This window comes from Poromitra crassiceps, assembly GCF_964638095.1.
Source record: "Poromitra crassiceps genome assembly, contig: HAP1_SCAFFOLD_49, whole genome shotgun sequence".
NCBI lineage: Eukaryota > Metazoa > Chordata > Actinopteri > Beryciformes > Melamphaidae > Poromitra > Poromitra crassiceps.
Genome location: NW_028152262.1, coordinates 1,277,948 through 1,300,446, shown reverse-complemented (window position 1 = coordinate 1,300,446; position 22,499 = coordinate 1,277,948). Strand labels below are relative to the sequence as shown.

Below are 22,499 nucleotides of genomic sequence, written 5' to 3'. Positions count from 1 at the left end.
CACAATTCAAAGGGGATCAGAAAAAGTATCTCACCGCTCACCACCATTCAAATATGTCAGTGTCTGTCTAACAAAACAATAAGCATGAGGTGGGCCTACTTGAATATGAGCTGAACAGAAGTCTCATAATTGGTCCGCTCCACTTCTGTCACTGAGCAGCTGTGACTGCGGTCCCACTTATAGGTGAAGTTCTGTTGGAAGACAGATAATAGAGCTTATTATTATGATGAGTGATTCAGTTGATGCATGCATACATTAATGCAACAATATTGTTTTATTTACTTTGTTGGCTCATAATCCACCTGAAACAATGCAGATTGGGGAGGGGGCAGATCTCTCCCTCAGTCTCTCTCCCCCTCTCCTCTCTCTCTCTCTCCCTCAGTCTCTCTCCCTCTCCCACAGTCTCTCTCTCCCTCAGTCTCTCTCCCCCTCTCCTCTCTCTCCCTCAGTCTCTCTCCCCCTATCTCTCCCTCTCCTCCTCTCTCTCCCTCTCCCTCAGTCTCTCTCCTCCTCTCCCCCTCTCTCTCCCTCTCCCTCAGTCTCTCTCGTGAGCCTCACAGGCCTTGTGGTTTATTGGTATATTAGTACTTTTATAAGTCGTTTATATGAATGGACCCATGTGGTCTAAGTGACTCCTACCTCTAAGATGAGCGCCACAAACAGGTTGACCCACATGACAGAGGAAGTGAGCCACCAGCACACAAAGTAGACCTTGGCCCAGCTGGAAGGGAGCCAAGAAACATCATCATCATCATCATCATCATCATCATCATCATCATCATCATCAGCATCAACAACAACAATAACAACAAGCGCTGTTGATTAAGGGTGGGCTGGGCTGTGTGGTTTCCTACTCGGTGGTGTATCTGCTGTAGGCGTCCATGAAGGCCTGCCAGTTGTTGACCACCATGACGTTGTAGAGCAGGATGATGGAAGCCTGAGGGTGAGAGGGAGAGAGAGAGAGAGAGACAGAGACCAGAGAGAGAGAGACAGGAGAGAGAGAGAGAGACAGCAGAGAGAGGAGAGGGAAAGAGACCGGAGAGAGAGAGAGAGACAGGAGAGAGAGACAGCAGAGAGAGGAGAGGGAAAGAGACCGGAGAGAGAGAGAGAGACAGGAGAGAGAGACAGCAGAGAGAGGAGAGGGAAAGAGACCAGAGAGAGAGAGAGAGAGAGAGAGAGACAGCAGAGAGAGGAGAGGGAAAGAGACCGGAGAGAGAGAGAGAGACAGGAGAGAGAGACAGCAGAGAGAGGAGAGGGAAAGAGACCAGAGAGAGAGAGAGAGAGAGAGAGAGAGAGACAGAAGCTGTGTTTCCATTACAGTTTTTCGCAAAAGAATTGCGATATTTCTACAACTTCGACAATGTACAATTGCGACTTGTAGGCGTTTCCATTGAAGTTGCGTTTGAGTGATTCCCCGTTGCAGCAGCTGCCACAATGATTACGCACGGGGATCTGCCCCATATCCCGTCCCCTGCATGCTCAAATCCAACCAATGGTCAATGCAAATCCCAACATGAAGTTACAATGCATATAAACGAGCCTGATTATCAATTCAAAAGAAAATGAGTCGCAAAATGTTGCTGGCTGCGTGAATGCAGTCAGCGCGACAGGCAGAGGAAAAAAGGTAGCCTAATAGCCTACAACTGGTCCGATTTAGAGATGGAGGGGGGAAAAGGCTGATTTGGTTCTATAATTGCACCTGAAACGTGTGCAATGTATTAGCCTACTCACAGTCACTGTATTCACTTCAGACAGCACCACCGCACCAGTGTGTGCTTTTCATCCTCTCATCTCGCCGCTGTGCCAAATGCGCGCACACAGGCAGCCTGCTGTCACCATGGACCGATTTCTGCCATTAAACATTATCTAATTTGCCCGGCTACGCTTTTGCATAACACTCGTCTTTCTGCTAGGTAGCGTTGCTTCAAAGTTTTCCACTTGCTGCGGAGGTTTTGACACGGCTATCGAACCTTACTTACCAAACTTATTTTCCGCTCCTTTTCCAAGGGATAATATGGGTCACATGACGTGCAAATGCGAAAAATGTGTTTCCATTACACTTTTGCGATAAACTTCTATATCGACACGTCTGAAAAACCACCTCATGAGAGCGAAAAAACTTTTTGCGATATTTGGGAGGTTTTTCGAAATTCACGTGTTTCCATTACCCAATTTCTATTGCGATATTTAGATTTTGCGCATTTCTGAGGGTAATGGAAACACAACTAGTGACAGCAGAGAGAGAGGAGAGGGAAAGAGACCGGAGAGAGAGAGAGGAGAGGGAGAGAGAGAGAGACAGGAGAGGGAGAGAGAGAGGAGAGGGAAAGAGACCGGAGAGAGAGAGAGGAGAGGGAGAGAGAGACCGGAGAGTGTTAAAAAGTAAGCAAGCAGCAGTAAGGTCATTTTATCACAAGGTGGCGCCAGTCAGTTTGACGTGAAACAGCAGTGTGTTCTTCATCAATAACACACCTCAGAATGCAAACATTGGCCAATCAGAATTGACTATTTACTGTACACTTACCTCGAAACAACAAAGCTATCAAAACAGTGTGGACTAAATACAACAAGAAAGGCTGGAAAACAAAGTCCCATTTCACTACCCAGATCTTTCATTGTAAAACCGCATACATGCAATATGAGAGAGAGAGAGAGGGAGAGGGAGAGGGGGAGAGAGATAGAGAGAGGGAGAGAGAGAGAGAGAGAGAGAGAGGGAGAGAGAGAGAGAGAGAGAGGGAGAGAGAGAGAGAGAGGGAGAGGGAGAGAGAGGGAGAGAGTAAGAGGGAGAGAGAGAGAGAGAGAGAGGGAGAGTGAGAGGGAGAGAGAGAGTAAGAGAGAGAGAGAGAGAGAGAGAGAGGGAGAGTGAGAGGGAGAGCGAGAGAGAGTGAGAGGGAGAGAGAGGGAGAGAGAGAGAGTAAGAGGGAGAGAGAGAGAGAGAGAGAGGGAGAGCGAGAGAGAGTGAGAGGGAGAGAGAGAGAGAGTAAGAGGGAGAGAGAGAGAGAGAGAGAGAGAGGGAGAGTGAGAGAGAGTGAGAGGGAGAGAGAGAGAGAGGGAGAGCGAGAGAGAGTGAGAGGGAGAGAGAGGGAAGGTATCAAATTAAATCCTTTAACACTCTCCTGGATGGTTGTGTTACTCACAGCGAAGTCATTGAAGTTGTCGGCCCAGTAGCCCAGCTCTTCATACGTGCCACATGCAAAGCTCACGTTAGAGGTGATGTTCTCCATGCTGGAATTGGACATCATACTGGCACGCACACACACACGCACACACACACACACACACACACACACACACACACACACATTTAAGAACCAATTAAGAACCAGGGACTAATTAGCCCCGCTGTAATTTGCCTGCTTTAATTTGCACATTAAGTGCTGTAGCCTCTTTCTGCCTGTGTCAGCACGTTGATTTTGTGCTGACCAGTGACTTTGTTTTGCACTATGTTACTCAACCCTTATTGAGCAAAGCTCATCTGTATGGACGGTATCATGCTTTCGACATTTGGTATAGGTTGAGGCCACGTCTCGTCATAGACGCTGGGTTAGCTGGCTCAGCCTGGCTGGGGGCGTGGTCAGGGTGGGGTAAAAACCCCCGTTCTATCCATTCAGCAAAGTTAGAATTTAGCTGATAGCCCAGCCCAGGCAGACACGATCGGGGATTTAACCACCGCAGTAAACGCACATCTGAGCAGGCGTCTTGTGTTCTGCTCTAGAACCCCCAAACATGTAGTTTAAAGCTGCAGCACCGTCTTTTGGTGAGTCAGCCCATGAGATATATGGGCGGTTTTACCCCACTCGCGCGCCAGCCGTTTAACATTTTGTGGGCGTTCCCACACATGCGGACTGTCTCTATGTATTTGACTGCTTTCGCTTTTTGGACCTCCTCTCCCCCTGCGTTTTAACAGATCTTCACGGTGTTTTCTGATCACACATGGAAATGCATTGAAGATCTGATCACCCAAACCAGCTCCAGACGTGGTCAGAGACACACATTTGGCTCCTGTGTAAATGCAATGGATCTTCAATAACGTGGTGGATGAGGACTGAGGAAGAAAGCGTTTACTGTCCGTTTTAAAATGTGCAGGCTAAGTATTGTGAGAGGAAGCTTCTTTCCTCTTGGCGAGGGAAAGAGAAATCAGAAATCAGTGAGAGACATTTTATTGAATGTAAACCAGCTAAGTAGATGAGAGAGGAGAAGAAAAGTAAAACTATATTAAGGAGGTATCACTATACCTCATGTGTGTTCACTAAACCTCATGTGTGTTCACTATATCTCATGTGTGTTCACTATATCACTATACCTCATGTGTGTTCACTATCACTATACCTCATGTGTGTTCACTATATCACTATACCTCATGTGTGTTCACTATCACTATACCTCATGTGTGTTCACTATATCTCATGTGTTCACTATATCACTATACCTCATGTGTGTTCACTATCACTATACCTCATGTGTGTTCACTATACCTCATGTGTGTTCACTATACCTCATGTGTGTTCACTATACCTCATGTGTGTTCACTATACCTCATGTGTGTTCACTATACCTCATGTGTGTTCACTATACCTCATGTGTGTTCACTATACCTCATGTGTGTTCACTATACCTCATGTGTGTTCACTATATCTCATGTGTGTTCACTATATCTCATGTGTTCACTATATCACTATACCTCATGTGTGTTCACTATACCTCATGTGTGTTCACTATACCTCATGTGTGTTCACTATACCTCATGTGTGTTCACTATACCTCATGTGTGTTCACTATATCTCATGTGTGTTCACTATATCTCATGTGTTCACTATATCACTATACCTCATGTGTGTTCACTATCACTATACCTCATGTGTGTTCACTATACCTCATGTGTGTTCACTATACCTCATGTGTGTTCACTATACCTCATGTGTGTTCACTATACCTCATGTGTGTTCACTATACCTCATGTGTGTTCACTATACCTCATGTGTGTTCACTATCACTATACCTCATGTGTGTTCACTATACCTCATGTGTGTTCACTATACCTCATGTGTGTTCACTATATCACTATACCTCATGTGTGTTCACTATCACTATACCTCATGTGTTCACTATATCACTATACCTCATGTGTGTTCACTATATCACTATACCTCATGTGTGTTCACTATATCACTATACCTCATGTGTGTTGATGGTGGTGTAATTGCTCCCTCAAATAGCCAGATCCCAATCACAGCATACACATAGTACACCACCTACAGAGAGAGGAGGGATCTGCTGTTAGGAAAGTACAGTAGCAGGTTCACTCCAAAATGCTACACTTTGATTTAAAAAAATAATAATTTTGTTTTTCTCCTTGAATGCATCACCCATATCAATGAATATTACAAATACGTGTCTGTGATGGAAGTCATTGTCAGGAATATTCCTTTTTATCATCACTATATTATTTTTTTATTATTAATATATTTATATTAAGGCACTTTTGCAAGTGTGGACACATTTCTGTATGTTTGCTCCTCTAAATCTAAATCAAAGCTCTTAATATTGCGAATACTTTGAATAAAATGCAATATTTTACAGTAAAGAGCAGCTATGTGTTCAAATAGTAGATGTCTCACTTTGGAATGAAACTCTTGAATGAATGAATTAATAAATGAATGTATGTTTCTAATTCTAAATAAAACATGACCAAACATGGCACACCAACTGTATGGCCGTATGCTGATGTGGACAGTGTGTGTGATGACGTCACTCACCACCAGCACTCCGGCAAAGGCGCGGAGGTTTTTCACCAGGTCCAGCAGCGTACTGGCGACTAGAGACATGAGCTGGAGAAACAAAATGAGGTATGCATCAGGGCCCAGACACACCAGACTGCCATCTAAGAACTAGCATGCGTCGCCTGTGTCGGGGGCTGAAAAGTTGCATTAAGAACACACCGCAATAGAGAGCCGCAGGGATGAGTCCGGAAATCATCGATGCTAACACTCCTGGTTCTTCACTGTTTTCGCCTATGGGAGTTTTGAATGGGTTTTTGGCGCGATGCTTCTAATAATCTCTCTGGGCAACGCTGGCTTAATCAAACGCGAACCAGTGTTTAGTAATATCATCTTCACACATGAAGACCACTTTTATGAGTTTTGAAGCTTTTACGTGCCGTTAAAAGGGCGGCTAGCTAGCAAACGGCTAAATGAGACTACACTGTTGAGTCGATGGGGATATATACGTCAATAACGTCACCACTTCAAAGGACGAACACGGAAATTCTCTTTCCCTCACCTGGTTCAGCCCGTTCAGCCCGGGGTAATCAGTGCACACATCCAACAACAGTCCAGGTTGAGCGCTGACGTGACGTGGAAGCCTATGCGACAGTGTGTAGTTCTGGATTAGCTTAGCTCGAGCTTTTTACTTCTAGGGCTCGCATTTACGCTACAAAACTCATGAAAGTGGTCCTCATCTGTGAAGATTATCCGACTGAACTCTGGTTTGCGTTTCATTAAGCCAGCGTTGCCCAGAGAGATTATTAGAAGTATCGCGGCAAAAACCCGTTCAAAAATTTCATAGACAGAAACAGTGAAGAACCAGGAAGTCCGGGACTTCCGCGTTCTGACTACAAAAATATGTCATCCCTGCAGCTCTTTATAGACGACAACTAGCACGTACGTTGTGTGCCTGCGTGAGACCTAGTACTGCACATATACAAACCGTTGTTATGATACATCGTTGTGAAAATGTGTATTGGAATGATCAGATACAGTAGGGATGACGTTGAAAAGTGAGAAGAACGTTTTGTGCGTGCTGTGACGGTTTAGTAATATAGCTACTTCTAATCCAGAATATCTCTGATAAAAAGAGTCGCAGATGGCGCTGACGTTGTCAGCGTTTGCCTGGTCTTTTGCTTGTGGAGGAAAAACGGAAGAGGCGGAGCTAGAAAAATATGGAGAAAGCGCACGAAACGAAACGGGCGATATCATACAGCGACAGGCTCCAGGGGCTTTGCTGAAGGCCAGCTGACCGGCCAATCGGAGCGATCTCTCTCACTGACGATTTAACAGGCTGAGCGGGATGACTAGGGCAAACGGTGCGGGACACACCGCAAAAACTACTGTAGGGCCACAGTCGCTCACTGACGGCCCGACATTGACCGATGGCCGACTGTTGGCCCACGTGTCTGGAGCTTAACACACATAGGGACACAAAATGACACGATCTTATTTGTGATGAGGTCGTTGAGTGTCAGCGCAGCTTGAGCTTTGGACACGCAGCCATGTCCTGTACCTTGTCCTGTACCATGTCCTGTACCTTGTCCTGTACCATGTCCTGTACCTTGTCCTGTACCATGTCCTGTACCATGTCCTGTACCATGTCCTGTACCATGTCCTGTACCTTGTCCTGTACCTTGTCCTGTAGCATGTCCTGTACCTTGATATCCGGGATGATGCGCAGGAAGCGGAAGACGATGAGCATGTTGACCAGGCGAACCATCTCCCACAGAGACAGACTGTGAGTTGTTGGGTCCCTGTTGTGGTGCGTGCACACACACACACACACATGCACGTGCACACATGTACGTACGTACACACACGCAAACACACACGTAGGCAGGCACGCACACACACACGCACGCACGCACGCACGCGCACACACACACACACACACACACACACACACACACACACACACACACACACATACACAGTGTCAAGTCAGGTGTGCAATCATAATATGTAAACATTTATGAAGGGAGTAAAATAGAAACCTACAATGGAAGTCTGTAGGTGGCCAATATGGTGATCTGCAGGGCCTAAATGGGGGAAATAAATGCAATGAGTGAAATTGAAATTGAATTTATTTGCATTAAAGGAATATGAAAAGTTTTTGGTAGAGTTAACAGAGACACATGGATGATTTTGGGCCAATCCCCCCAAAACTGTGTATTCCTTTAAGAACTGAGTCAAGTTAACGCGACAGTTCCATAGGTATTCAGCAGGTGCAGCCACGTTACCGTGAGCAGGATGGTGAGGAGGCCGTCAAAGATGTTGTTCCTGTAGGACAGGTAGCCTCTCCAGCCTAAGGCAAAGATCTTCAGACACATCTCCGACAGGTAGTAGATGATGAAGCAACAGTTGATCACCTGGCAGCCAATGGGGGACAGTGGTCAGTTTAGGCCGGGCTCATTCACATTCACTTCAACTCATTTGTGAAGCAGATTGTCTTAACACATTGACTGCCAGCCTTTTTTCAATGCTGTCGGTAGGTTCTGCCAGGTTTTTTTTTGAGGATTCTAGGCTCATTTTACAACAGCCGAGGATTATTTTCTGTTAATACTTCGTGAACACCAATCATCTCAAAAGAACTAATAGAATGTGTGCTTTCTCTGTCTAAAAGAGTTAGTTTGTAGAGTTAGTAGTTATGTAAGCATTAGCAGTTGAATACAGCATGGTTTCAGCGTGAGAAAAATTATTCAGAGATAAACGGCTTTTTGTGAAATTCGATAGAACAGTCACTTTAACCATTCATTTTTGGCATCAGTAAGACCTAAACAATAGTTTTGAACAGTAATTTCCTCCATAACAGCAGGAAACTCCCCTCTGCTCAACTCCTCCCTCCGTGGGCGTTCTTCTTGGCTGCAGCGCCATGTCACAAGCACTTTCCTACCTGTGCAAATGCACTTTCTCATACTCTCGACCTCTCAAATAAATTTCTGAATAGAAATTAAATTACTCTAAATTAGAGCGAAAAAGAAACAAAAAAGAATGGGTTGAAAATCCCATTCTAAAAGCCTTTTATGGCTGTTTCCAATTTGGTGCTATTTTGCAAGGCAAAATGGCCTGCTGCACCACAAGCTTGTCACAGTCTCACTGCCCCGCTGCCGCTGTGCGGCTGTGCCTGGCCGCTCCCCGAGGAAGCCCGGCTGGACTCGCCCGCCTCCCGGAGCCCTGGCCGAGAGCTCCGATGAAGCCCCTGCGACTCTGGTCATATTTACGCTGCGTGCCTCAAAGTGTGCTCCATCCGCAATCCACCATGCAAGTTTGCAATCCCCCACAGCCAGGACCCAGGCGAAAGCGAAAGCGTTTTCGCCCCATCCATTTTCATGATAATGGCTTCCATGCTGCTGTCTTGGCTTGCTTGGCTCTCAATAGTCTGAGCACCGTCTCCACTCAGTGGGTCGGCGGAATGGATTGCACACGCCCGGCGGCTCTAACACTATAATAGGAGATGCAAAAGGGCCAGATCAACGATCCACCGTCAAAAAAAAAAAATCGATTTTTTTTTTACGTGTAAACACGTCGTTGGCAGTCAACAGCTGGATATTGAAAACGTGTTAACACGTCGTTGGCAGTGAATGTGTTAAGAATGAGCAAAAACAAACGGAGAATATATTTTCCGAAAACAGGTTCTTCTCTCCAATCTGTAAAGGTGTTGAGATTACAGACGCACTAATTAATCACTGTTTGAAATTAAGCTATATAGATCTGACAACACAGACACACACACACACACACACACACACACACACACACAGTGACAGAGTTGTGATTATTGTGATTAAGCTGAAATCGGCACAGAGGATTGGATTGCAGCACAGAAGCACACGCGGCGTTAATCAGTTAGTGGCCGTTCACACTATACGCCGAAGCAACGCCGAAGCCACGCCGAAGCCACACGCTGAAGCCACGCCGAAGCCACACGCTGAAGCCACGCAGTTTCATTCCGGCGTCCTTGTTAACAGGTGAGAGCGTTCACACCGGCCGCGCGCCACGCCGAAGCAACGCCAAAGCCACACGCTGAAGCCACGCAGTTTCATTCCGGCGTCCTTGTTAACAGGTGAGAGCGTTCACACCGGCCGCACGCCACGGCGAAGCAACGCCGAAGCCGCGCTGGAGCGATCGTTCAGGATTCAGTCCAGCTTGAAGCTGCCAGACATGAAGTCAATGGGAGTTGTTGTGGGCGGGGTTCAAGGCGCGCCGAGGAGGCACTGTGTGAGAGGAAAAGAGAAGGCTTCTCGTGTGAACGGTTAGGTGTCAGTTCAGCCTGTGCCTGCTTCACGCTTCAGCTCTACTTACGTTCGGCGTCCTGTGTATACAAGGGTGGGCCGTGTAACAAGGGCTTAGACCGGCACCCTGAGTCAAGGCAGCAGAGCATGTGAGCTGAGTGTTCATCATTAACCAACTTCAAAACGTCCACATGACAAAAAAAACACAAAGAACACAACAGCTGCTAACCTCCATGTTGTAGTCGTTTCTCTCGGCAATGGACTTGTCAGCGTTCAACACCAGGACGGTCTGAAACACACGCAAAGGAAACATTATAGGGTATGTTAGTCAGCTTGGTCTGTGTGTGTGTGTGTGTGTGTGTGTGTGTGTGTGTGTGTGTGTGTGTGTAACTTACGCCTATGCAGATGACGTTGGCCAGTGCCACCGCGTTGCCGACTATAGTGAAATAGTAGTGACTGAAGACCATCTGGAGCTTCTGCAGGACTGGAGAGTTGTACTGGGGCAAGGGAGGGTGCTGTGGACACACGCACACACACACACGCGCGCACACACACACGCGCACGCACACACACACACACACACACACACACACACACAGAGATTCAGTGGCATATATTACAGATCTCGAATTAGAGTAAATCTTGGGTTTTTTTATTTATTGAGGGCAAAACAGACGCGTTTCAGCCTTAAGCCATCATCAGTGTACATCAGAACATGTATGTACACTTATGTACGCTGATGATGGCTTAAGGCTGAAACGCGTCTGTTTTGCCCTTAATAAATAAAAAAACCTCAAGATTGACTCTAATTCGAGTGCTGTTGCCTACCTCTGTTTCTGTGATCTCCCTGCAACCTGCACCGATTGAGCTGCCTAAGACCTGGAGCTGTGCGAGCTATTCCCTTGCTGTATATTACAGATCGCAAAGTGAAATGAAATGTTAAATTGTACCTCTTTCATGCGATCTTTATCCAGCTCGTCAAACAGCTTCCTGAAGTCGTCTCGGTCCATGTAGCCCACGGTGGAGTACGGCTGCACCACCTGGAGGTGTGGGGAGGCACAAGAAAAACATAATTGACTGATTAAATGAACAAACCTAGGTGATACGTCATATCTGCAGCAGGTCGTTAAAAGATTTTAATACATCTTAAAATAATTAAATTATTATTGAAATTGAAGGTCTTAACACATTGAGTGCCAAGGACGTCTGTGGACGTCCTAAAAAAAAGTAACGAGGAGTGCCAAGGACGTCTGTGGACGTCCTAAAATCATAATTCATATTATTCCATAATTCTGCTGTTTAAGGTCGTACCTAGCCAGTGAGCATGAATCCCTTCAAGGGATCACACGGCGCCACCTTAAACATCGTCACAGGAGCTGCTCCACCCACCTCAGATCCTTTACTTTGTACAGGAGACAGCGGAGAAAGCCGTGATGAAAGTGGAAACCGATGCATGCTTTCTGCCAGAGCCGTATATATTGCTCTGTCTACAGCGAGAGTGGGCTCGGCTGCATCCGCGCTCACAACTGAGCTCTTATGCTTCTATCTATCTCCACACGATTTCCTAGAAAGGCAGCATCCGAAGCCGAACGGCCAAGCCTTTTCGTTCAGTCGCGTTTGCCAGCGCGCATCATTTCCTTGATGGGCGCTGGGATCTGTCCGGGGCAAAAACGGAGTCGAGAAAGCAAACTCTGTGCGTGTGGGAGGAGCCCGCAGCTCAGAGGTGGAGAGGGGGGGGGGGGGGGAGAGAGGGGTGTGTGGCACACAGGCTGCACAGAAACCACACCACACGCCACCACATCAGAAAACACCAGCCAGAGTCAGTGAATGTGCTCGAAATTAGAGTGCAAAAGGTATTCATAAAAGGGACTATATCTTGGAAAGTAAAAAAAAACGACAGAAAACCCTTGAAAGTGCACTTTTTTGAGAGGCTGTCATTTCATAATGGAACTGTCTAGAAACAAAATTTCTTCTTTGGAAGAAGCAGGAGTGTTCAATGTTTCATTAAAGTCCAGCCCCGTTAATATAGCCATAATAGAAAAAATTCTATAGCTGTTTTCAACTGAATGGAAGTGAATCTGGCACAGGCTCCAGACAATTTTACTGAAGCGCTGTGGCACTCAATGTGTTAAAGGGCCCATATTTTGCTAATATAATGTATTATTATTTTATTGTTGGCCTCCAGTAGAGTAACTTATTGCATCAGTCATAGTTTAAAAAACTCATTGTTTATCTTGTACTGGCTCTCACTGCCCCCTTCAGTTCACCCTCTGTCTGAAACGCTCTGTTTTTAGGTCCTGTCCCTGAACCCCCACCCTCCGGAAAATACTCCAGGTGGGCAGCGCGAGGAGTTTTTGCGTTTGCAAACTTCTGCCCAGAGAGCTATCGCTGTAGAAGCGAGACTGTCTGTCTGTCTGTCTGTCTGTCTGACTATCTATCTATCTATCTATCTATCTATCTATCTATCTAGATAAGATAGATAGATAGATAGATAGATAGATAGATAGATAGATAGATAGATAGATAGTCATGCATAACAGAAACAGACAGGCGATCTCTGCTATGGCTACTAAATTTGGTAGTTGTAAAACAATTATATCAACGAGCAACTGATTGTCAAAACGAATTTGACCATCGATGAAAAACGTGACTTGGACATAAAGCAAGCTATCAATTGATTTATCAACATCCCCCTAGCTATCTACAGCTCCGCTAGGCCGGGCTGCACCCGGACATATCCTTCGGTGGCTGGCCAAGCAGGGCTTCTATTACCACGGCCTGCCATAACGTTACACCGGGAGCTTCACACTAGCTAATGTAGCTAGTTAGCTAACTTCCCAAATGCTTGTGACATGCTTGTGTGCCTCTCCTAGCAAAGGCTACACGGACCAAACCAAAATGAGGACTTGGAGAAGTCAGCAAGTTGGACTAACGTTACAAGTTCTGAAAATATGTGCCTTTCGTCAATCATCGGTTGTTCATGTCTATAAGGCAGCTGTGCTGCTAGGCTAAATAGCAAGTGCTAACGTTACCCAGCCGGTAAGTAACGTTAGCGCTTCCTAGCAGCACATTGGACCGATGCTGGAATGAGACACATATTTTCAGAACTTACCACTTCAGTCCTACATCCTGGCTCACTTCCATGTCGTCTCCTTGTTTTTGCGGTCTGGAATCCGTTATTCCATGAGACTACTACTGTTGTGTTAGTCCCAGACAGCCAGGCTAGAGAGAGCCTGGTGAGTGGTGACGCCGCCGCGGGTTACTGAAACACAGAACAGGGAAGAGAGGGGAAGGGTGGGAGCTAGCGTGCGCGCGCTGCGCGCCGGCCGGCGGCAACGCTTTGTTGCCAGGGTAACAAGTCCTTACTGACGTCACAAAAATTATGGTTCTCGCACAAAATCGCCATAAATCCATGTCCTCTCGTCTACGAGAGTTCATAGGCGCGAGGGGTGGTTCATGGGGGTAACATTAAAACACTTTCACATATTTATTTGAAGCTTAGCCCATGTTTAATATGACCATCCAAGATTGTAACAACATATATATGATACAAAATTAAGAAATGCATAATATGGCCCCTTTAAGAAGAAAAGTAAAAAAAAACATATGAATGCCTTAAAAACGTATTACCATGTAAGTACAGGTTTCCTTGTGTGGCCTGTGCTGTACAATACTGTACTGTATGTATCTTATCTTCTTTACGAAACATAATTTGATGTCATGTCCCATAACAATCCATTTCCTGCTATGCTTTTTCTTATCCTGAACATTTATAAATTAGTTTCACAGCTTTCATTTCAAGCAGGCCCCCCCCCCATTAGTTTCCTTATGTGGGTTTTATATTTGGTCGTGAATTCCACGTAGTCTAAAAAGGTCTTTAAAAGTCAATTCAATTAGTCTCTCTCACACCTGTACCTGCAGGGGTGTTCTTCTCTCTCAGACCTGCACCTCATTCAGTGAAATACCCCTTTCAGACCGAGGTCCAACAAGGCTTATTCCCAGGTTGATTTTGTGTTTGAAAGGACAAGGGTTGATTTCAGTGTGAACGCCACCGCCCAGGTTGCTAAGAACCGGGGCGGGACAAAAGGCTAGCAGCAAGGTTAGCGTTAGCTGCAAACCGTTGCAAGAGCCTTGAGACACACACACACACCTTTCACCGCACAGTGAAGCGCTGCATTTAGGACGCGTTGTGACAGCGAAACAATATGGCGGGCTGTCCGTTTCCAGCCTGACTTACCGTAATTGGATTGGATTGAATTGATTGGATTAACCCCGTGTTGACTGACTTGGTGTGAACTGACAAAAGAAGGGTTGAATGTGGGTAAAAGCACCCCTGGTCATTGGTGTGAAAGTAGCAGTGTTGGGCAAGTTACTTTCAAAATGTAATATACTACATATTACTAGTTACTTGCATTTGAAAGTAATAAGTTACTTTACAATATTACTTTCTGTGTAGAGTAACTCGTTACTTATTACACTACTTTTGCATTACTTTCATCAAAACAACAGCAGCAGCAGAATGACATCGCCGCCCCTGAACACCCCGAAAAATAATTTCAACCACCTTGAAGTCAGTGTAAACAATCCAAAATTCTAAATGTTATTCTTTTCCTTTGTTATTGTCATCTATAGTGGTTATTTGCATAAAAACACATAGTTTGATTAGGAAATGATTGTTTCTTTTTTAAATATGTGCTTTAATTTAATAAAATGTAACTCAATTTGTAACTTGAGTTACTTGACAAAGTAACTGGTATAATATTACCGAAATCCTATAAGTAATAAGTTACTGAGTTACTGCTAAAAGTAATATATTACATGTAATATGTTACTTTTGTAATGAGTTACCCCCAACACTGGAAAGTGGTATAAGTCGCAGTGTGTATGCAGCCCTGCCCACTCCCCCTGCTGGACAGTGTGATATAGCTGTAACCTTGATGATGGCCGCTCTGTAGTAGCTCTTCATGTGGACCCTGGACATCACCTCCAGCACCGCATCCACACGCACACGCTCTCTGATCAGACACACACACACACACACACACACACACACACACACACACACACACACACACACACACACACACACACACACACACACACGTTTGGTTCATATCAGCTGGTAGTAACAATCACCTACACCACTCGTGTTTGGTTCATATTCTGACCTTCAGCATGTCAGCTGCGTAACAGGGAGCAGCTTGCCACCAAATTGTGTTACCATTTGTTGCTATATATGGTTTTATCTTGTGACTATACGAGTGCTCCTGACTGAACTCCATTTCTATGTTACTGTTTATTCCATCAGACTGTAATGACATTATGTTAATTACTTTCGCTACAGCATTCATTAGAGCTGCACTAAGCAGAAGTAACTGTTTAAAATTCATACTCTCCAGTTTCTGGACCAGTGTGAGAAAGTCTCTTTCCAAAATCTCCTGGTTGCAACTGACAATGCCACATACCGCTAATGTAAGAACTTGTGAAAATGTGATAAAATAGCCTTCTAATTAGTCAAATCTGCGTGCGTGTGTCTTACATAGCAGCACGGCCTGTCCCCTGGCAGCTGAGGACCTGGAAAGCAGCTCTGATTCCCAGCCGCCTCCTGATGATGGACGTCTGGACTGACATCTGCATCAACACGCAGGGACAGACGGGTTAGATCAGCTGTTTTATGTCCAAAATCAAAAAGACATATTGTCCCTCTTACCTGTATATTACCTGTAGTGCTATTTATCCATCTAGAATAGATCTTACCTGTAGTGCTATTTATCCATCTAGAATAGATGGTTTTGGTGTGAGTTGGCGAGTTTTGGAGATATCGGCCATAGAGATGTCTGCCTTCTCTCCAATACAATGGAACTGGGTGGCACTCGGCTTGTGGTGCTCAAAGCGCCCCCAAAAATTACTTTTGAAAAACGTAACAATAATGCCTCTCCAGAAATCATTCCCCGGTTACTCAAGATAAGCCACAGACCTTTTTGTGAGCACTTTCATCAGGGAAATATTTTCTTTAGTCCGATATTTCCAAAACTCACCCCAATTGATCTCGATGGATAAATAGCACTACAGTTAAGAGGAGAGATATGTATTTTTGATTTGGGGGTGAACTGTCCCTTTAATTCATGGAGGAGGTGTAAGGTCGCGACATTCGTGGGAATGTGTGTAACTGTGTAAACTAGCGTGGGGCTAGCAACCCCACCCCAGAAGAACCCACTTGCTACAGAAAATGCAATAGGAGCCTGTTGGCTTTGTGTGGCTGCGGCCCTATGCTCCACTTAGGAGCCTACAGGGGGGGGGGGGGGGGGGGAGGAAGAAGAAGAAGAAGAAGAAGAAGAAGAAGAAGAAGAAGAAGAAGAAGAAGAAGAAGAAGAAGAAGAAGAAGAAGAAGAAGCAGTAGCCTCAACTCTCCCTGGATAATTAAAGCATCACAAAAAGCTGGGATTGAAGATGTGATGTTCCTTCAACAGCATGATCTCCTCTGGATGGAAGATGTGGGACTCACCAGTAAATATCCCCTGAACTGGTTGTAGATGATGGCCGTCAGTAAGTTCATCAAGAAATACGTTCCTGGAGAAGAAGAAGCAGAAGAAATTCCCTTTTATACACAACACTGTAAACCCTATTGTATTCAACATGTCCTCATACTGAAACAACAGAATGAGTCGGTTTACAATGACTCCCAAAACGACCGATGAGAGAAACGGTGCGTGCAGGTCATACGCCTCACGTGGGACATGGTTAATTTGAAGCATGTCACGTCGGTTAACGGTTACTTTTTTAAGCAACGAAAACAACCTGGTTAAGGTTCAAAACAGACTTCAGGAGGGTCTCTTGTGACAAGGAAGTTGAAAGACAAGGAAGTTACCGCTCCACCCATCCCACCCCTTCACCCTCATGTGTCAGCGAGCTATTTCAATAGACTGTTGTTACGGTCGCCGCTACTTCCTGGTTACAGCTCCCGACTCTGGCGTATGCACTGCACGCATGCACTTACTCACCCCACCACTAGAGGTTGCATTCGTAAACATTGATTGTTTTAACCAGCTTGAACTGTGCAATATCTGACTTATAGCCTTGTTTACAATCTAGTGTGGTTTACATATACTTTGTCTGTACATAGATATACAATTAGTATTATTATTATTTTCTCCTATACACATGTTTATAACGGTCACTCTACATCACACTTACTGTATATAATGTAAATAGCAGTTAACTTGCTTTATGTACCTTTGATCGCTGTCCTTGTTTGTGGTTTTAGCTTGTATGCATATATTTTCTTTTCCCCTTGTAAGTACATTGAGAGCAACGTATTCACCTTATGTAGCCACACCCATTTGACCCGGTTGTGTGGCCGCGTCAAAACTTCCGGCTAAAAATAAAATAAAATAAAATGGCTGGCTGCTCCAATATCAGCAGTAACTCTGAATTAACTAATAATTTAGCCAATTGTATGTAACATACCAAATAAAAGCAAACGGCAATGTCTAAGAATGCAACGCCATGTAACTGGCTCATTAAGTCTCGCATTCCAGGGAATTACGTTAACGTCTGCGGGTCTTATGGACGTAAGTGGCTCGAGCGCTCGGAGGAGAGAAAACTATCTGAAGCTTTCTTTGTTGGAGTCCAGGTATGTTTTACAAGAAAGTGCTCGTCATTGTCGACGATAACGTTATCTGACCTGGCTAACAGTGGATACTCGCTTGCTTGCTGTGTACCGAGCTCAAAGTAGTAGGCTACGTTCTTTATTTTACCCCCTGCACTGTCCGCTCCAAAAACAACTCTCTTATTTTGCGCCGTGACCGCCGGAAGTGTTAACAGGACCCGGAAGAATTTGGCCCACTGTAAGGTCTGAACATAAGGTGAATCCCGGAGTCAAATTCCTTGTATGTCTACATACTTGGCCAATAAAGCGGATTCTGATTCTGATTGAAAATCGACCAATGCGGTCGTCTTCCTTGTGATGATGACGGTGACGATGTACACAATAATGATCAATGCTTACCAATCACACTGAAGGTGATGAAGAAGATGGAGTAGGCCCTGTTTAAGGAGTAGGCAGGGATCATCACTGTAACAGGACAAAACAGACGGCTTTAAGACCATGGTTCAGTTCTGAAGCAGCACAGAATATCAAACAGTTCCAATTTAAGCACTAGGTGTTTGGATCATCTGAGCGCTGGAGCAGCGGTACCGTCTGGGTTGTTGGCCGTGGTGAGCAGCACCAGCAGAGAGGTGAGGGAGCGAGGCAGGTCTTTGAAGTACAGCTCCCACTCCCCGTTCTTCTTCGGATCCTGGAGGCCACAGAGAGGACGAGAAGAAGACGGACGGAGATGGAGATAATCATTTGAGACGTTGAAAAGGAATTATTGAATTAGTTTATGGCCCCCTTATCACAAGCATTTCTCAAAGGGCTTCACATAAGCGTCATCACAGTCACAATGCTACATGATATATCGACACACAACCTAAGTTACATAGATCATACATCATATACTATACATTTGACTAGCGTGGTGGTGTGGGCGTGGTCAGGTCAGGTGAGCTCACCTCCGTCTTAACAAACAGCAGCATGCCGATCATGGTGAAGAGGCAGAGGTGCACCGCCAGCAGCAAGATCACGCTGCAGATACACACACACACGCATGCACACACACGCATGCACGCACACACACACACACACACACACACACACACAAGCACGCACAAACACACACGCACGCACAAACACACACGCACAAACACACACGCATGCACGCACAAACACACACACACACACGCACGCACAAACACGTACATGCATGCACACACAGAAAAGGTTGAGGTTGATTCAGGGTAGAACGAACAACAGGTCAGGCTATGCAGTGAAGCCAGAGTATCTCATTATGTGTCTTGTTGGGTCAGGCTATGCAGTGAAGCCAGAGTACATCATTATGTGTCTTGTTGGGTCAGGCTATGCATTGAAGCCATAGTATATCATTATGTGTCTCGTTGGGTCAGGCTATGGGGAAGTGAGAATGCTCTCAACTCAAGTAGATGCTTGGTTTTTCACTTGACGAGTGGTAAAATGTGATTTAAACCGACTGTAGTAAGAAGTTCGGCGGTCTGCATTTTTTGTATTTAGTTCCTTTAGGTTCACACACTGTTCTGTCAAATTATAAGCCAATCAGGTCTGCAAAACAAAAGTCACATGACTCAGAAGTAACTCGATCATTGGACAGAGTTTTAGTGACCTGTCATTCTGCCAGGTTAGAGATTTTGCCAGTGGAGGGGAGGGATTCAAAACAAACCTGTAACTTTAGCTACATGTAGGCATAATGGACTAGTCTGTGCGCATAATGGACTAGTCTGTGCGCATAATGGACTAGTCTGTGCTGTGTTGCTCTTCTTCGTTGGTGTTCACACAAATTAAGAACACATACTGTATGAGCATCTGTCCAGACTTCATTGTTATGCAAGGCTTTCCAGGTATGGGGAAATGCTGGCTGTCAGCTGTTTCCTGATACCAGTAAAGCCTGCCTTAAGGCTGGCTCACACTACAGGATTTTCGGGCCGATTTATGCCCGATTCACCCCTCCCGAGAATCGGAGGAGAAATCTGGCCTGGCAGCTTGCCAAGCTTGGTCGGGCCCGACGTTCGGCACCGATTATCTTGTAGTGTGAGCTGTTTGCAGATCCAATCTTAAGCCTCCCGATCTGCTCAAAGCCTCATCGGGGCCGTCCCGATCATATCAAACATGTTTGATATTTAGGACTGAAAATCTGCGCGAATACATCATTCTGCTGCTGCGCGAGACTCCCGTCGTTAATTGACGCGGCTCATTTGATGCGCTGCACTGCAGGCATTATAGGCTACCAAATACCAACAGCACAGAACCACGAGTATTTGGGGGAAAATGTCACTCATTTATATCACAATGAATGACCAATGAATAAAAAGTTGTTATATCGTAGTTTTGAGCCCCTGCCAGTCAGAGGCTGTAATCTACCTGTCTATCAGCCAGGCAGTGTGGGGGGAAAAGGCATTGCTGCTGCGGGAAGCAATCCAGTCTATCCAAACTTTTGCCGATCTCATGACATGCAGCAGGGAAATATATGTTGGTAGGCCATGTGTTTGTGTTCTCACTTGTACAGACAATAGAGTCGCGTTGTTTACACGCATGCTAACTACCGTGAGATTCATTTGTTTGGCGAGACGGGCATGAAAATGAGGAAACGAGAGAGAGAGGTGAGGTGGGGGCGGAGCGCTTTGGTCACTGCTGGAACCCCAAAAACGAAACAGGTTCGTATGGCCGGGCATCAAGGTGATTATCCTGCCGATAATCTTAATAATATCCTGTAGTGCGTGGTGCGCCACATTTACAAATCTTGTAGTGTGTGCATGTTTGAGATTCTAGGGAAGATAATCTGGGAAGATTCTCCTGTAGTGCGTGTCACAGCCAGATTTCAAAATCGGCTAAGATTGTCAGAATCCTGTAGTCTGAGCCCAGCTTTAGGCGTTGGTGTCGTTGTATGTTGTCACTCCTAACACATTACACAGAGATGCATTTTCAGGCGTCTTGGTGCCGTGAACTGAAGGAGGAAATGCTCCAGATTTTGCATTAAAAAACTGCACTGAAAATGTTATCAACCTAGTATTATCAACTCCATTTGAATTAATATGAACTTTTTTTTTTTTATCTTTTCAAAAGTACAGACTCTAGAAAATGAGTTTTGGAAGCCAGACATCTGAGCAGCAGCAGGTTATTTTGTGATATGAGACAGTAAAAGCATGTGTGTGTGTGTGTGTGTGTGTGTGTGTGCGTGCGTGTGTGTGTGCGTGTGTGTGTGTGTGTGTGTGTGTGTGTGTGCGTGTGTGTGTGTGTGCGTGTGTGCGTGCGTGCGTGTGTGTGCGTGCGTGTGTGCGTGCGTGTGTGTGCGTGTGTGTGTGTGTGTGTGTGTGTGTGTGCGTGCGTGCGTGTGTGTGCGTGTCAGATACCTGGCGATCTCAGGCAGTGTCCTCTTGATGCACTTCAGCGTCTTCTTCATCAGGGAGGAGTTTTGCAGGAGGAAGAATGGCCGGATGAGTCTCCGCACTCTCACTTTCTGATCGGTACAATTGAGAGGTCACAGTTTCATACATTTTAGGATCAACTTTAGGAATGGACTCCATATTTTATAATTGCTCTTAACACGTTAACTGCCAGCGACGTATGCATACGTCAAGCAGAATCCAACCGTTAACTGCCAGCGACGTATGGATACGTCAAAAAAATCGTTTTTTTTTTTTTGACGGTGGATCATTGATCTGGCCCTTTTGCATCTTCTATTATACTGTTAGAGCCGCCGGGCGTGTGCAATCCATTCCGCCGACCCACTGAGTGGCGACGGTGCTCAGACTATTGAGTGTTGTTTGGCCAGAAACGCACGCATTCCAGCTGAGCTCAACCGAGGACCCAGAAGCGAACGAGCCTCATTCTCATACTGTAGGCGAAAACCTTTCACACGGGCGCACGGCGGTGGGGGCTTCCACAGGTGGACTGGGTGGAAAGCACACTTTGAAGCGCGCAGCATAAGCCTAGAGTCACACAAGGCTTCGTCAAAGCTCTCAACCGAAAATCCAAGAACGGATTAAGCCACATCCACGCTCGCCGACGAGGGACCGCCAGAGAGAGGCTGCTGCTCACTGCTTCAGACAGGCAGGAGAGACTGGCTTGTGACTGACAAACACGGAGACACGCCCACGGAGGGAGGAGTTGTAAGGAGAGGGGGTGCGGGTGCTGCTATGGAGGAAATTACTGTTCAGAACTATATTGTTTATGTCTGATGTCTCACTGATGCCAAAAATAAATGGTTAAAGTGACTGTTTGATATTGAATTTCACAAAACTGCGATTATCTCAGCTTTTTGTCTCAGACGCTGAAACCATGCTGTACTCAACGGCTAATATCTACATAACTACCAACTCTACAAACTAACTCTTTTAGACAGAGAAAGCACACATTCTATTAGTACTTTTGTGAACTTTGTGTTGACAAACTCCAAGCAGAAAATTATCCTTGGCTCTTGTAAAATGAGCCAGAATCCTCAAAAAAACCCTCTGGCAAAAGCTACCTACAGTAAAAAAAAAAAGGCTGGCAGTGAATGTGTTAACTTATTTGATGTATTTCATCCTCTCTCATGCTTTATGTTCACGGTGTCCCGCATCACACACAGCCTCACCTCGTCACACACCATGCTGACGGATAACACCCAGTCCATGACGGAGGCCGAGATGACGACAGTGTAGCCGATCAGCCACTTGTTCTTCCTGAACTCCTCCCAGCCAATCAGATAGCTCTGAGGACAAACACAGATGCGGTGAGGTTCTAGTTCAAAATAGAGAAACAATTAGGACTACACAATAATGACCTGTGCCAAGTTGCATAGTCTTAATTCATCTGATAGGTTGGTCTGAGGAGGAAGCTATACCTTCACCCTTGAGTGCTGCCCAGTACAGTTTGATAATGGTGGCCAGTGGTCGG

The 22,499-nt window shown here is 45.5% G+C and overlaps 1 protein-coding gene across 1 annotated transcript in view; it reads right to left on the bottom strand.

The window, feature by feature from the left end:
- The window catches only part of LOC310800727 (two pore channel protein 2-like), a gene marked incomplete at its 5' end in the record, with an annotated part of 37,885 nt that overhangs the window by 1,031 nt on the left and 14,355 nt on the right, over positions 1-22,499 (bottom strand). The window contains 20 exons of the mRNA XM_083664662.1: positions 100-191; positions 640-721; positions 855-937; positions 3,135-3,240; positions 5,173-5,249; positions 5,754-5,825; positions 7,420-7,516; positions 7,761-7,801; positions 8,003-8,131; positions 10,224-10,283; positions 10,390-10,509; positions 10,945-11,034; positions 14,928-15,009; positions 15,534-15,625; positions 16,500-16,564; positions 18,003-18,068; positions 18,192-18,291; positions 18,548-18,620; positions 20,975-21,081; positions 22,198-22,314. Coding sequence (XP_083520788.1) covers positions 100-191; positions 640-721; positions 855-937; positions 3,135-3,240; positions 5,173-5,249; positions 5,754-5,825; positions 7,420-7,516; positions 7,761-7,801; positions 8,003-8,131; positions 10,224-10,283; positions 10,390-10,509; positions 10,945-11,034; positions 14,928-15,009; positions 15,534-15,625; positions 16,500-16,564; positions 18,003-18,068; positions 18,192-18,291; positions 18,548-18,620; positions 20,975-21,081; positions 22,198-22,314 — 1,751 coding nt within the window. The remainder of the gene's footprint in view (positions 1-99; positions 192-639; positions 722-854; positions 938-3,134; positions 3,241-5,172; positions 5,250-5,753; positions 5,826-7,419; positions 7,517-7,760; positions 7,802-8,002; positions 8,132-10,223; positions 10,284-10,389; positions 10,510-10,944; positions 11,035-14,927; positions 15,010-15,533; positions 15,626-16,499; positions 16,565-18,002; positions 18,069-18,191; positions 18,292-18,547; positions 18,621-20,974; positions 21,082-22,197; positions 22,315-22,499) is intronic.